The 15,144-nt window shown below is 40.0% G+C and overlaps 1 protein-coding gene across 4 annotated transcripts; it reads left to right on the forward strand.

The window, feature by feature from the left end:
* The first annotated feature begins 1,212 nt into the window (after nucleotides 1–1,212).
* On the forward strand, nucleotides 1,213–13,982 carry UBE2I (ubiquitin conjugating enzyme E2 I). Of its 4 annotated transcripts, none has more exons than XM_064725970.1 (7): nucleotides 1,213–1,331; nucleotides 5,241–5,319; nucleotides 5,503–5,586; nucleotides 8,211–8,283; nucleotides 9,935–10,044; nucleotides 10,217–10,296; nucleotides 13,325–13,982. In XM_064725970.1, exons 2-7 carry the CDS (start codon nucleotides 5,254–5,256, stop codon nucleotides 13,386–13,388), a joined length of 477 nt encoding a protein of 158 aa, XP_064582040.1. In that variant the 5' UTR covers nucleotides 1,213–1,331; nucleotides 5,241–5,253; the 3' UTR covers nucleotides 13,389–13,982. The 4 variants fall into 4 exon arrangements, with proteins under 4 accessions (XP_064582040.1, XP_064582042.1, XP_064582041.1 ...); XM_064725972.1 differs by having other exon boundaries at nucleotides 1,328–1,376; XM_064725971.1 differs by lacking the exon at nucleotides 1,213–1,331 and adding an exon at nucleotides 1,530–1,662.
* The last annotated feature ends 1,162 nt before the right edge of the window (nucleotides 13,983–15,144 follow it).

The following is a 15,144-nucleotide window of genomic DNA, read 5'->3' on the forward strand; positions in this document are numbered from 1 at the left end:
CATTCTATTATTTCCTTGCATATCCAGCAACATTGGTAAAATTTATTTTACTAAACCAATTTGCTGCATTTAATTGCGTTTGAATTTTTCCAAAATAAGTGCTAAGAGCAAACACTGCTGTAGTAATCAAGTACAGCAATTACAGTAATTAAGCAATCAGTGTGTGCATCTGTATTTTCATCAGACTGTCCTACTAAAAGTATTGATCTTTTAGAGTCAGCCAGCATGACTTTCAACCCAAATTCCCATTCTACATATCTGTTGCTGCAAATGTTTTCACCATTTAGGAAAAATGAGAGCACAAAATGGACAAGTGTCTACCCTGAACTAGAAACCAGGTTATAAAGGGGACACAAATGACTAAGTCATTGGCAACCTGTTTGGATCTTTTATAACATCTAGGGTTCATTTGGCACTAGTTTTCCTTTCAGTGGTAAGTTTAACTTCAGAAAGATGAAAATGATCTGGCAAATCCACCTTTTAGGGTGCTGTTCATCTTTCTGTGTGCTGAAGTCTTGCCTGGTAGTCATATACACATAGCCCATATGTGTATGACATTCTCAGGGACTGTAATATGTACAATTTCACGAGAGAGATCCTGTAAGGCAGGTGTTAACAGTTTCCACTGCTTTTTGTAATGCCACTGGAATTGTATGGAAAGTTACACAGGGGAGTATGTGTTTATCCTCGTCTGCAGTGGGCATTTGCTACTGGTGAAAGGTTTCTTAGGTAGAGTGATGTTCAGCATATATATTGATTAGGACTGATTGGAATCTAGGTGATTATTTATTGAAATAGTAAATTCTGGAGTTATTACTACACAGAAAATCGTTCAAGCAACACTGACACAGACAAGCACAAGGCATAGCTAAGCAGCGGTTTCAAGACTAAAAATTCCTCAGTTTCATTAAGAAAGAGAAGTTCCAAGATGAGACTAGAATGTGATTCATACTCTATTTGCCACTAAAAATCCGTCGTCCCGTCCCGGGTCCCCCCCAGGAAAGGAAACCAAACCAAACTAAACCAAACCAAACCAACAAAGCAATGGGAAACAAAACCCAGGTCATAAATCTCGTAAAGGTCAGTGAAACTAGCGCGGGATGGAGGCGAACTGAAGACCGCCTTCCGTGCCGCCTGCCGGCTCTCTGATAGGCCCCTCCGCCCGCCCGCAGCCGCGGGAGCCCCTCAGAGCCGCGGCCCCTCCTCCAATCAGGCTCGGCCGGCACAGGGGGCGGGGCTCGGCCCGGCTCGAGAGCGGCCCGCCAGACCTGCGCGCGCCCGTCGACGGACCAGGCGTTCTTAAGTCGCAGGCGGCTCCCACGGCGCCAGAGGTAAGAATTGATTCAGCTTTCTGCCGGAGCTGGCGGGAGCGAGAGGTACGAGGAAGTTCTCGGCTTTGGGGTAGCCCCGCGTGGAGTTTTTCTGGTGCTTCATACTCAGGCGTTGTTGGGGGCACCTCTGGGTCCTGTGTCGCGGAGATGCGTAACGCGTGACGATAGGTTCACAGACGGATCGGGCCGAGGGACAGAGTAGCGCTTTCGCGCTTCGCGCCGAGGCAAGAGGGAGGGAAACTCCGGAGTGGAGACAAAGCAGCGGGAGCGGGAACATCCGGGTCACTCGCGCGGCCTCGATCTGGGACACGCGCGGCGGCGGCGGCTCTCGGTGAGGCCTGGCCGGGAGTGGGGCCGGGGTGGCCTCGGGGTCGGGGAGCGGAGCGGAGCGGGGCTGGGTCGGGCCGGGCTGGCGCCCCTCACCTGCGATGGGGCGGGACGGGACTGGCGGCCACGGGCGTGCGGGCCTGGTGGCTCCTGCCTTGTGGCTGGGCCGGCCGGCGCAGCACTGTCCGCCTAAGGCTCTGAGCACCCCGCAGGTCTCGGGGGTGGCGGGCGGAGGTCGCCGGGCAGGGCGTGGAACCGCTCGGCCTGCGCGAGCCGGTCCCGCCCCGCCGGATATATGCCCGGGAACGTCGGGCGGGCCCGCGGTGCCCCGTGCAGGCCTTGGGCGCTGCCCCGGCCCCTCGCGGGGCTGACCGGACCAGCGGCCCTCCGCGGTGGCGGGCGGTGCTCGGCCCTGTCCGGTTACTTGGCCGTCGAACACGGAGTCCATCGCCGTGCGGCATCTTCTGTTGTTTTATGTGCGACTCTGGTCGCCGCTCGGCCTCTTATACCTTTCTCTTGCCGCAAGCAGAGGAGACTTTCTATCCCAGTCCAGAGTTAGTGTGCTTTGATTAAAGCTCAGACCGTGGCTTTCTCCACCTTTCTGAAAAATAAAGTTTGTATTGTTCGGGGCAAACTACTTCGATAATAATGTCTTTCTATGTTAGTATTTAACCTGCAAAGTAAAAATGTGAGGCTAGCAGTCTTAACGTTTTGGGGTCTTTTCTCTTGCTGCTTGGAATCAATAAGTCGTACTGAAAGTTCTTGAACCTCAAAGAGCATATTGTTGATGTGTTTAGAGAGTTGTTTGTGGCACGGGAAAGATTATTTGCAAGACGAGCATTTTGTATGTGAAAGTAGGTTGTTCCACTCCATCAGAAAGTGTAAATGGGTAAGATATTCTGTAATGAGGCACAAAAGTTTGCATCTATGATGAGCGTGATGGTTTTATTTTGTCCTTTTTCTAAAGCAGGCAGTAACAGCAGCAAAGGCAAGCTAATGAGTAAATTTTGAAGTTTCTGTTAACTTTGAGTTGATGGCAGTAAAAGGGACATTACTAGCTCTTAATGGCAGGGGGGAATTTGGGGGATTAAACTCAAAACGTGAAAACTGGTCTCTTCGACTTTTGTGACATTTACAGAAATAGGATTGAATAGACTTCCTCTGGTGCAGAATTCTTTCTGGTAATGTAGTACATTAATAGATTGGGATATAGAGAATTCATATTGACAGTTTGTTAGCAGATTGCTTTTGAGGTGATGCTTAACTAATGGGATTTTAGTTTGTGAAATGGGATTTCAGTCTTGTTTAATATTTACTAATAGACTGTTAAGGTTCTAGATGCTTGTCTGTTCTCTTCGATGTAACTGAAGTCTGGAAAGCAGATATGTGAAGCCTGTTGTCTCTCATATGCACTGAAATTCTTCAGTGCTTAACTAAGTCAATGCCTCAAGATTTGGAAACCTATTTGTAGAGCATTAGAAAAATCTTTATTGCATTAGTGCACAGTATAGTGTGTAACAAAAGTAAGTAGGATGCATGGTCTGAAAACTCGGGATTCTTTTTTCAATTACTTGAAAAGTTACTGATGTTCTGCAGCAGATCCACTCTTTATTTACCCAGTGAGAAACTGGTGTTTCCCTTGAGGTTGTAGGTAATTGGTTGTTAGCCACAGGAAATTGAATAAATGTGTTAGAAAGCATCATGTAATGCCAACCTTTTGGCAGAAAAAGTAGTTGAGTTTGGTGAACTATGTAAGAATATTTGGATGGTTTGTAAGCAAATACAGTTTTCTCAGCCTATGATGAGAAGGTTAGTGTTAGTACAGTGGACTACCAGGTACCAAAAGCACAGCTGAAACTCTGCTGTATATGCTGTTCATTTACATCTCTTAAAACATATTAAAACTTGCTCACAACATGCTGCCTGTATAATTTGGTTAAGGAAGAGGATTTTTTGTTGCCTTTGGTTTTTGTTGTTTGTTTGGTTTTTTTTTCAGTTTTGCTGGTATTTTTTTTCAATGGCTCTGCATTTCCTGCTTGTGAACAGATTTAAATCTGAAGTCACGTGTACACATTCACTAAGTCCTGCAAGTCTTCTGCCATAATTAAGATAGAGGCGTATATGTTGGGAATACTAGAGGAAAATTGGACTGAACGTAGGACTATTTTTGTGTGCGTGCCTGTCCACTGAGTGTGCATTGTCCCTTTTAAAAAGCTTTATTTGACATTAATTTGGTTGCTACTTTGAAAGTGAATTAGGGAATATGGCTGTCTAGGCAAAACAGGCTTAAAGGGTTGAAGAACAGAGTTAAAATACATATTGTCCTAGGAACTGTATACATTGTTTAGTCTGGTATTTTTAAAGATCTACAGTTCATATGCTTATAATAGTAGTAGACTGAATTACTTCTTATAAGTAATCAATATGAGTGAAATTCTGCATAATTCTTAACCAGTGTGTAAGGGTTTGTTTTAATAGAGTTGAAACAGCACTTTCAGTCACTCTGTGAACTTGTTAAGTGGAAGCATTCTACTCTTCTGCTGTCAAAAAGGTTTACGAGGTACATGTGGAATTGAGAACGAATTGGCCTGACTTCTCCCATTGCCAGTTATCATCTCTTAATTAAAATGTGTGGAAGTGCAGTTATAAGGATTAAAAACCTTCATTGGAATTTGAACATGTGGCTAGTGAAACCCTGAGTTTAGATACAGTTTGATAATGAAAAATAAACTCACTTTGAGTACTGTTATGGTGAATGGAGTATCATCCCCTGAATTTGAAAGCACCACGCCTGCAATCATCCTGTTTAGAACTGTTGTTCTGTGTCATGCAGTAGTGAATGACCGGTGCTCTGCATATTTTTTCTGTAGTTGTGGTCGCCATGCTTGGCTACTACTAAGGCAGTGAAGGTGCAGAAATATTCTTCAGTTTGTACTGGAATTTAAAATCTGTCTTGTGGAATGAGCTGCTGGCTCTTCCTTAGCTTAGCTCTGTGTTGCTGCCTGTTCCTGCTGTTGTCTAGAAATCTTATAGCCACATCACTGCAAAACTGAGATGACTTTATTAAATGCTATATCCCTGTGGCTTTTCTGGGGAATACTGGCTTTCAGTGGGAATTTACCCAAAAAGTAGTATTTCATATTCCCATTTGCCAGAAATGGGAGAAATGCAGATAATTGCCTACAGAAGAAATTTGCCATGCCTCATGTGGTGTAGGAAGGAGATAAACAGAGTGTATCAGTTGCACAAGTAGGAAGTCTGAGCACTTTTTCCATTACTAATAGTGTTTCTGTTGTCAAGCTACTGTCAAAGTTTATTCTAAGATTGGGTTCAAATATAAAGCAGTAAGGTAAGGATGGAATTTTGTAGGTCAAGTCCAGTTACTTAGAACTTGATGACATGGAGAAACTTGATGTTATTCCTGATGATAAATTCTGCTGGTTGTGCAGAAACATGTGTCTAGGTTATTGAAGTGAAAATGAGAGGTCAAAATTACTCTTGAGTGAGCTGGGCTTTAAAACACAATGCATTGTTTATGCTGTAAGAAAAAGTATATGCTAATAGCAATTACTTTTGTTGTAGAGGGACTCTGAATATGTCTGGCATAGCTCTTAGCAGACTTGCACAGGAGAGGAAAGCCTGGAGAAAAGATCATCCATTTGTAAGTATGAAAGCTACTGAATATCTGACTCTGCAGTTGTTTCAGTGTTCTGGTGATGATTTTGTCATTGATAGGATTAGTAGTGCAAAAAGAAGTGACTCTGTGTAAAGATAAAATATGTCACAAAGTATTTTAAGTACATCTTGTAAAATCCTCACCATATGTCTTATTGCCTTGATTCAGGGATTTGTAGCAGTACCTACAAAAAATCCAGATGGCACGATGAATCTAATGAACTGGGAGTGTGCTATTCCAGGAAAGAAAGGGGTAAGACTTACTGTTCTCCTGATTTCTCATTTATGGTGAAAAGTAATGTAAGTTGCCTATGCATTACATTGACAATTGAGAATTTACCTTATGTATAGTTTAATAATGAAGTTTGTGTCCTGCTGCTACTTTAGAATTAAAAGTGCTGTGGACTAGGAACATTGGACAAAGTATAGTGTAAGCCTGTTCAACTCCTGTCACTTAGCACCTGAAGAATACAAGTTTTCAGAGGAGTGTTTAAGAGTCTTCTGGGGGTTGTCTTCTGCTTCTTCTTGCTTCTTCTGAAATACTACTATTAATTTTTTGGTGGTTTTAATTCTTTCTTTCGGGTCTTCAGTGTGGAACTTTTTTTTGCCTTGCCTTTTCTACTGCCTTTTGCCAATTTGCCTAAATACCCTTGATGATCTTGTTTCTTAGATTCTCAGAAGAGTTTGTGTGTAGGCAAGACCTGCGATGCTGCCCTAGTTGAATGCTGGGCATAATATTGCTGTTAGAGTTACAACTTAGTTTTGGTAGTAGTGCTCTGGGCGCAGCATTAGTTAGTTCTTAAAAAAGCACAAACAAATATTCTAACACAGTCTAAGGAAAAACTCATCCCCTTCTGCCTGAACAAGACTATTCCCCATAACAGTTTATGTACCTTATGGAGATGTCACTTTTAAATACTTAGGTAAAATTTATACGCCATACATAATCTTCATGGTATGGCTTTGAAGTTTTGTAAACCGCAAAGTGGAGCAGACGAGGCCTTAAAGCTTGCTTCATGTGTACCAGAAAATGTCACACCTGGACAAGATCAGTTGGGCTGATGTGATTCCTGCTAATAAAAAAATTGTATTTAACAAGAAGCAGCATGACTTATTCATCTCTATCAGACCAAGCAGTTGGTCTCTATTCCCTTTGTGTTTGGAGGCATCCTATACTGCAGCTGCTTTCCCTGAGATGAATAGTTGAAAACACCAGAATGCTTTCTTGTCAGCCAGATTAAATATTGAAGCGGCGTTAGTCCTGGGTGGGATACTCTGTTCACTTATTTGACAGCAAATCACTTGTTAACTACCTAAAATTTGACTCAAAAAACATCTGCAACTAGTCCCATAATGCAATATGGTCTCGATGATACTGCTGTCATACTGTTAGCGTTAGTAGGGGTTCTGAGTGTCTGCTGTCTTTCACCCATAAGGTGTGTTGCTGTATCAGAAAAATGATAAAAACTTTGCCAACTGTTCTGTTCTTCTGTGTAAATTATTAAAAGCTGTTTGCCTTCCTGTGTGACTGAAAGCAAACAAAAATTTTATTCATCAATAACCTTGTAATTTCTAAAGAGGAACTCCTCTGAGAAGGTACAGAGAATGGATTTTTCTAGTTGTTGACAACAGCAATTTAGAACAAGCTCTTTAAATACACTACAGCAAATAGAATAAAACTCATTCACTTCTGGAAGTGTATTATCTTATTAATTCCTAGCATGTTTTTCTTCCTTTTCTAGCTTGAGGCTTTGCGTAATGAATACCAATGACAATGAAGTGATTTCTCTCTCTTCATGTAGGTTTTTTGGATGTTTTGGTTTTCATTCAGCTAAAAATCATAGTTCATCTAGGAAATAATAAAAAAATTCCTTCTAAGGTGGTCTTCAAGCATGTCTGTCTGTGAGGATAAGATTTGATCAGTTTTGCTTTTAAGATGTGAGACTGTGTTTACTCCAGTTGTTTTAGAAAAATCAACCCAACATTTACTTCCATTACAGTGTTTCCATAGCAAGGGGAAATTACAGAGAAGTAGCAGAGAAATAAATTGTATAGCTATTAGAATATTTTCTACATTTCTGCACTTCTTATCAGAACTCAGTTTGTCAGAAGATGGGCTTTTTTCCCTATGTGTTTTGTATATTTGAGACAGTCTTTTTCTCTATTGCTAGATGTTTTTTTTTCTCGTTTGTATGACACTTTTGAATAGTGCTGTCTTATTTGGTTTGCTCTCTGTCATTAGTGTCCTTCCCAGTGCTGGGTAGGGATAAAGTGCCTCTTAAATTTTCTTGTTATACAGAAAGATGGAATCTGGGAGACTACGTTCTACCAAATGCAGACAGGGTTAGTTTAGACTAGTGAATCTCATTAACTCTAGCAGTTGTACAGTTCTGTCTGCATTTTTAGTTCATTTATGGTTTTATTAACCACATTCTCATAAGGCATGAGAGAAGCCATTTACATTCCCATGCTTAAGGGATGTATCCCTCTCCTGTCTTCTGAGACTTTAGTGGGGGTACAACAGCCCCTTCCTCGTTTTGCATTTATAGTGTAAAACTTCAGCAGTATCCTGTTCTTAGGTAGTGTGAAAATTTTACTTTTATATGAAATTACTGGTGATGACTCTGACTGTGTTGATGAGTTGACATCACTTAGTAGCTGAAGAAAGAAACCCTATCCTTTCTACTTCAGCTTCTTCTATAGGTAGAATAGTTTACCGTAGTCTAGACAGTGTGCTACAGTGCAGGACAGCTATTTTCTGCTGTGTAGCAGAAGAATGTCTTGTGCTTTGCCTGAGAAGCTGTATTCTTGGTAAGCTTTTTTCCACAATTTTGACTTTTCTTTTCTGTAACCAAATTCTACATTAACTCTTGATAGACACCATGGGAAGGAGGCTTATTTAAACTACGGATGCTTTTCAAGGATGACTACCCTTCTTCACCCCCAAAATGTAAGTAAAATTACCACAGGTAATTAAAAATTACAGGTTTATTAGAACAGTGTTGAATTAATCCATGAGCTTCTTACAAATGGTTATTACTTTCCTACAGTTTTGTTTGATTTTGTTTTGGTTTTTTTTTAAAGATACATTGCCTTTTCTTTTTTCCCCACCCACTTGCATTTCATCACAGAAAGTTGTGATGAAATCAGCTAAGTGCTTGATATATCTGAATTGAGAGGGGAGGGAGATTGGTTCCCTCAAAGTTTGATGAAAGCATAGCTTGAAATGCTCACTACATTATCAGCTGTCCTTAGAAACTAATATCCAAGCAAGCTTAGACTAAATCCCTATGTTCTTACTGTTAAGTTGGTCTTCTAAGCTGAGAACTCAGAAGACAGGAACTTGGAAAAAAGGGCTCTGTAACTTGAACCTTTTAATCAACTTGCTCTAAAATATGAATCTGTTCTTTTTCTGCTACCATGTATAACTTAGTAGATCTTCAGATTCCTAGTCTCCTTAAGGTTTTGAACTGAATTTTCCTTATATCATCTCAAATTTCACCTATTATAGAAAGTTGAAAGCATCTATTCCATTGCATGGTTTCTTGGTTCTTGAATTGGATACCTTCTCAGACCAATGACAGTGGTTACAAATTGCTCTTTTGACAGCAATTCATCTATCATTACATTTGCATATTTAAGCTCTGTCAGCTCCTGGCTACTCCTTTTGCTTGATACCACCTAAATACATGTAACTCAGGGGCAAACATCTCTGGTAACTGAAAACATTTCACATTATTTTCTTCAAAAATACCAGTTTTCATATCCTGACAGTGTTAAAGGAATTGTCATGCTTTATTATAAGATGTATATGTGACTGATAAAACTTCCTGCCAGTGCAGCTTCTGAAGTACCACTGAACTTCATAGGGCAGCAAGACTGTTATGTCTTGTGAATACTTGCAATGTCAGATGGATGAGAAATCTGCACTAATATGTACATGTTTCATGTATTGCAAAGGTAGTGTTCATTACTTTACTGAAGATGCTAGCTGTTGCATTTAAGTCCTGTAAAGATTAAAAGCAATGCCAGAATATAGATTGAGCGGCAGAAGGAAAGCTACACAAGCCGTCAGTTAGTCTTGTAATTTAAACTTGGTTCCTCTGGTTCCGTGCATCTTGATTATACATAGGAAAATATGAAACTGAAAAAAATGCTGGGAACTTAAGTTGTCTTTGTATGAAACTTTCATTATTTTAAAGTGAGGAGAGAAAAGATGAGTGAAGGGTAGTATCTTTCCCTTATAAAGTAGTATGTAAAGCTGAAAAGACAGAATTGTTTTTAAAAGGTCTTGATCACAAAGCTATCATGAATTACTTTGTCTGTTTCCATTCCTAAACCAAAAGATTACCAGTCAAAAAGACAATGTTGGATTGCCTGGATTGATATCACAGATGTGATGGAGTTTCTGTTTTAGGTACGGGGTGAGCCAAGAAGAAAACTGGTATTAATAGCTCCAGAAATTGGTGGGGTTTTATCTGGGGCTTTTTTGCCAGTGTTGGTGTGGGGATTTTTGGGTTTGTTTTCCCCCAACTGATCTAACCCAACTCTCTGATCTTCCTCTTAGCACTGTATGCAAGTCATTTCCTCTTCTTTATCAGGTAAATTTGAACCACCGTTATTCCACCCAAACGTGTATCCTTCAGGCACCGTGTGTCTCTCCATCTTAGAGGAGGATAAGGACTGGCGGCCAGCAATCACAATTAAACAGGTCATTAGTTGTACTTGGGCATGTTCTTAATACTTTTGCTTTGCTTGCCTATCTGATGCAAGTATAAGATGTTCACTGTGTGTACCTAAACTGGTTTCTAAGGGTTTTTCACTGAATCCCTATTAGTAGTACCCATAATATATGCCTGTTACTTCTATTCCTTTTTCCGTAGATCTTGTTAGGCATACAAGAACTTCTAAATGAACCAAATATTCAAGACCCAGCTCAAGCAGAGGCTTACACAATTTACTGGTAAGTGTCTTTGCATATGAGACTGAAAGTTGTCATATTGCTTCCAAGTGTCTATTACTTGTAGTATAACATGTAAATGTTTTTACAAATGACATGGGTAATTTTCTTACCTTCGTTACTGTATTCTGTGGAGATGTCTAGATTGTGCTAAACTTGAACAATATAGTAGCTGCATGGCTGTTAGGCTAGTGGAGCTTTTAATAGCAAAGCAGCAGCAATAAGATGTGAAGGCTCCCTATATCAAGATTTTCATCCTGGTTCTAGACTAACACAGAGTCCGTTCCCTTAAACGCCAGATAGTAACAATGTGGTGTAATGGTATCACGAGATCAGGAGGAGACTGAATTAGGTGACAGTTCATATTTGTCAGTACAGGAGTAACTTACTTCTGCCCAGTGGTACATACCTGTAAGAACTTGTGCCTGAAGGACAAAGGAGAGCTGTGGTCAGTGTAGGAAACATGGCATCTTGGGAAAACTACATTTTCCAGAACAATAGGTGGAAAAGTACAGAATGCCTGTAGCTTTAGCAGAATGAAGTTTGCATTGATTAGGAAAGGAGATAATTTGTGAGCTAAAGAGACTTTTTGGGTTTCTTTTGTTAGTTAGTTTTTTTTTAAGGCTTAGTCTTAAAAGTTTTTCCACCATTAAAAGAGGAGATCTGTTCTGTAATCTTTAGGGAAGCAAAGCATTTTAAACAAATGCTTTTGGCACTGGTAGCTACTGAAATAATAACCAAGGTGGAATTGTGGGATTACAATTCTGGACAGGAGGAGGCCTCCAGGAGAGTGACAAGTTTGAAAAATAACATGAAATGTGACTGTACTTGCAAGCTATGTTAAATATGTTTTTTAGGGTCCTAGTGAAAAGGAAACATAGGGATGGATAGTGGGTTTTGCATTTCATTAATGGCTCCACTCAGTGTTATTTTTTTAATGTACTTACTGAAGGCTTGATGCAGTTGGGTGCATGTGGAAGACAGTTAACTGGCCACAGTTGCAGGAGCTAGGAATGATGAAGGTGGCCTCAATAATATACTTCTATACATGTATAGATAGTCTGTGTTTTATTCTTTTTAATAATCTCCCATGTGCATGTATATACAAAACCAGTCTTGGCTAGTCTTGTTTCTGTTTAAAGTGCTTCCAGGGGGAAAAAATGTCGAAGGAAGGGGACCAGGACACCAGTTGGTTCATCACAGGCCCAGTCCAGTCCGGTCTGGTCCCAGTCCCGGTCCAGTTTATTGAAGAAAGTATCAAACACTTATACAGCAAATAATAAGCTTATGAATATTCTGTAAGCCAAGCAATCTATTGGTTAAACTATACCGTGAATCTTCCTCATTCCTTAGGGGTTACATCTCTCTTTTCTCATGTCTCTTTCACTGTTTCTTATCCTACTACAGCTAGGCCCCAAGGACATGCTATCAACACAGGTGCAGGACTTGGAATTAGCCACGGTTTTGTACTTTTCCAGTCCTTAGCCGGCCAAACTCCCAACAAAAAAATACCTGTTTAGCTTAAAATATTACAAGATTTTTGTTACTTCAAGTATGTATAGTCTCCCGTTTGTGCTTTTCATGTCTCTTGGACATGCAGAGTATTTCAGATGGGTTATTATTATTCTGCAGTCTGACATTGTCTCTCGCTACTTAGTGAATGTCTGGTAGAAGTTAAACAGAGCAGGATTGTGCACGCATCTGTAATGTTGGCATAGTTGATAAATACTGCAGAAGATGCACCATTGTACATAGAGGTCTTTTGGTCAAGTTGTTAAACTTTCAAGAATAAACATTCAGAATAAGAATACATATTCTCGGGATTCCTTTGGTACTGTCATTCAGTAACTTCAGCACTCCTAAGGTGCTAGCCTACCTCCTACTCTTCGCTGTAGGCATTCCGTGTCTCCTATGGAAGGCATTCTTCTGTGTGGATTCGATGGGTGCCAGACTTAACAGCTAGGCTATGTTCTCATGTGGCAATGCAATATAACTTTGAGGAAAAAACGTAAAGTTTGTAAATCTCTTCATGAGAAGAGACAGTCTTCAGTCTCTTTGCTAGCAATTGTTCATTGCATGTGACCACAACTGGTTTCATTTCTTCCCCCCAATCTGTCAAGTTCTGAGGATATAATTCGCTGCCTTTTTTTCTTTCACTGCAGCAAGCCTTTGTAGCTGAAAGTAAGTTAAGTTTGCTGCAAAGCTGCTTGCAAAATCTAAGCACTCTAAACTATCTCTGGCAGAAGAGTAATGGTTACAAATTTTTGTTTAGCTCAACTCACACTTCTGATGACTAATACAGAATGGACAACTGAATGTAAATGCATGCTTTACTATGGTGCTCCTTCATTGGCACAAGAACAGAAGACAAAGAACTTGCCCTTTTACATCTTGAGTCAGAGGCTTAGTGACTGGACATAGTTCCCTCATCAGTAGTAACTATGCTACACTTAGCTGTGTTGAACTACCTTTTTTTCCCCAACTGAAGATTAGGATAAACCTAAATCTGTGAGTCAGGGTCTGTAGATATAAAGGTTGAAATGACCACACCATTGTCATTCTCCTGTTTCCTAGGAGTGTTTCCGTTTTCTCTCCAAAGCAGTAAAGATGATAATTTAAAACCATATGAAGTCGACCAGCCATTAGTGAACTATTATTTGTACTGTTAGGGTATGGAATTTGTTATTAATGACCTCAGGTCTTAATGTGAGTGGGGAGTAGAAAAATTCAGATGAACAAGGGAATGTTTGCACATGAGGTACAGTTGGTCTCGAGAAGAGCATGTGCAAACCCATTTGAATAGACTGGTACAGTACAAAGTCAGTGCAATCATTTGACAACAGGTGATGGAAGTAACTAGTTGAACAGTACCATACTTGTCCAGAAAAGTCTTTAATTTATTGTAGAGTTCCGTGGATTGCTATCAAAAAGGTTTGCCTTCAGCAATGATTTCTGTTTCTCTTCATTATGAAACTAACCCTGTAATACAGCCTCTGATTTTTCCAGCTATAATTACCCTTTCTCTTTTCAGCCAAAACAGAGTGGAATATGAAAAGAGGGTTCGAGCACAAGCCAAGAAGTTTGCACCATCATAAGCATTTGTCACGCAGCATCTTAAAAAGGAAGGGATTGGTTTGGCAAGAACTTGTTTACAAAACTTTTGCAAAATGTAATGTTGCTATGTACAATTAATATCCACATAAGGGGAGGGGGTTGTATGTGTGCCATTTTCCATATTCGCCAGTTGTATACAGTTCTAAATTTGCTGAATTGCCCCCAGTTTTTTCATACAGGGTCTCTTCCTTCAGTCTTTTGTATTTTTGATTGTTATGTAAAACTTGCTTTTATTTTAATATTGATGTCAGTATTTCAACTGCTGTAAAATTATAAACTTTTATACTTCTATAAATTCACTAGTATCTCTAGTTACTTTGCTATCTGATGCAGGCATGCTTTAAAATGTTAGAACTATATTTAGCCTCTAGCTGGCTGTATGAAAAAAAATCATGCCCTCCACCCCCTTCCCTCCCTGAATTTGTTTTTTCTATCTTTCAGAAACTAGGTTGTTATTGCTTAAGAGCCTCTGAGATCCAAAGTTAGCCAGCATCCTTATTCTGCATCACTTTCTTTGTGTTTATATGGCATTCTGTCTGTGTTGCTGTTTAGAGTAAATAAACTGTTTATATAAAGGGCTTTGTTTCATTTATCTTCATTTAAATTATTAAAAGACAGCCATTTAAACGGCTCTGGACACAATTCAGTGCAAGTTGTTTTTAAGGCCTGTGATGCTGCATTTGCCTTTGGTTTAGATGTTGCTTTCATTTGTTTTGCCGGTCCCTGACCTGGAGCAGGTATGTGGCCCGTCCTTGGGCCATGTGTGGTAACGGCAGCAAGTCAATTCTGATCAGTTCCTCAAGCAGAGATCAGTTGCTTACTGTGCATAATGGGATCAGCATACTGGTGTGACCATGTTAATATAAAAAAGTGAGCTTTAGACTGATACGAACAATAATAGAAGTTGTCCAAGGAATGCTGAGGATTTTCAAATGGCGCTTGTTTATTATTGCTAGAAGTAATTTTGTGCCTCTTTCCATTTATTAATGCATATAGCTTCTACGGAGAGGATGTGCTCTATGATCAAAGTTATATAGCTCTGTTTCCAGATCTGTTTTGCTTGTCTCCATTTGATTACTACAGCTTAATAATGTAAAAGCGTTCCTCCAAATTAGAATAGCTGATGTGCTCACATGGTTCTCAGTCTTTTGTTATGTTGAAATGCTTTCTTGTCACTGTCTAAGAAACCCTTGCTAAAGCAGCACATTTAGGACAGATTTTATATGGGTGGGGAAGTTATTGAAAAAACCAAATCAAAGGGAATGTCTCCTTATAGAATTAATTTACTTGTCCTTCTCGTTTTTAAAAGGGAAATTGAGTATTTGTACCACCCAAACTGCTGCTGTTACTCCCAGCTCTAGCTCCAGTAGCCCTTAGTATTTAATCCCTCTAGTAGTAGAGGGACAAGAGGAGAAAGTCCTGTGATGTGAAGAACTTTGAGTTGTGAAGGTGAGTCTACAAATTTTCCTTGGTATCTCCAATTCTACTGAATGATCACTAAAGTTTAGGTTTCAGTTGGGTGCCTGAAACTCCAAAGAGTATTCTATTTAAATATATAGAAAACAACTGCTAACAGCTCATTTTCACTATACAAACTGGCAAGCGCTGGGAAAAGTGACCTGAGATACTAGTGCTGGTATGGGTGTATCACAAAGCTTTAAGGGCCAGACAATGTTTATTTCTGACTTGGTACAGTGCCATTTTGAGTGATGAAAATGCACAGAGATAGCACTGATG

This window comes from Zonotrichia leucophrys, chromosome 14, assembly GCF_028769735.1.
Source record: "Zonotrichia leucophrys gambelii isolate GWCS_2022_RI chromosome 14, RI_Zleu_2.0, whole genome shotgun sequence".
NCBI lineage: Eukaryota > Metazoa > Chordata > Aves > Passeriformes > Passerellidae > Zonotrichia > Zonotrichia leucophrys.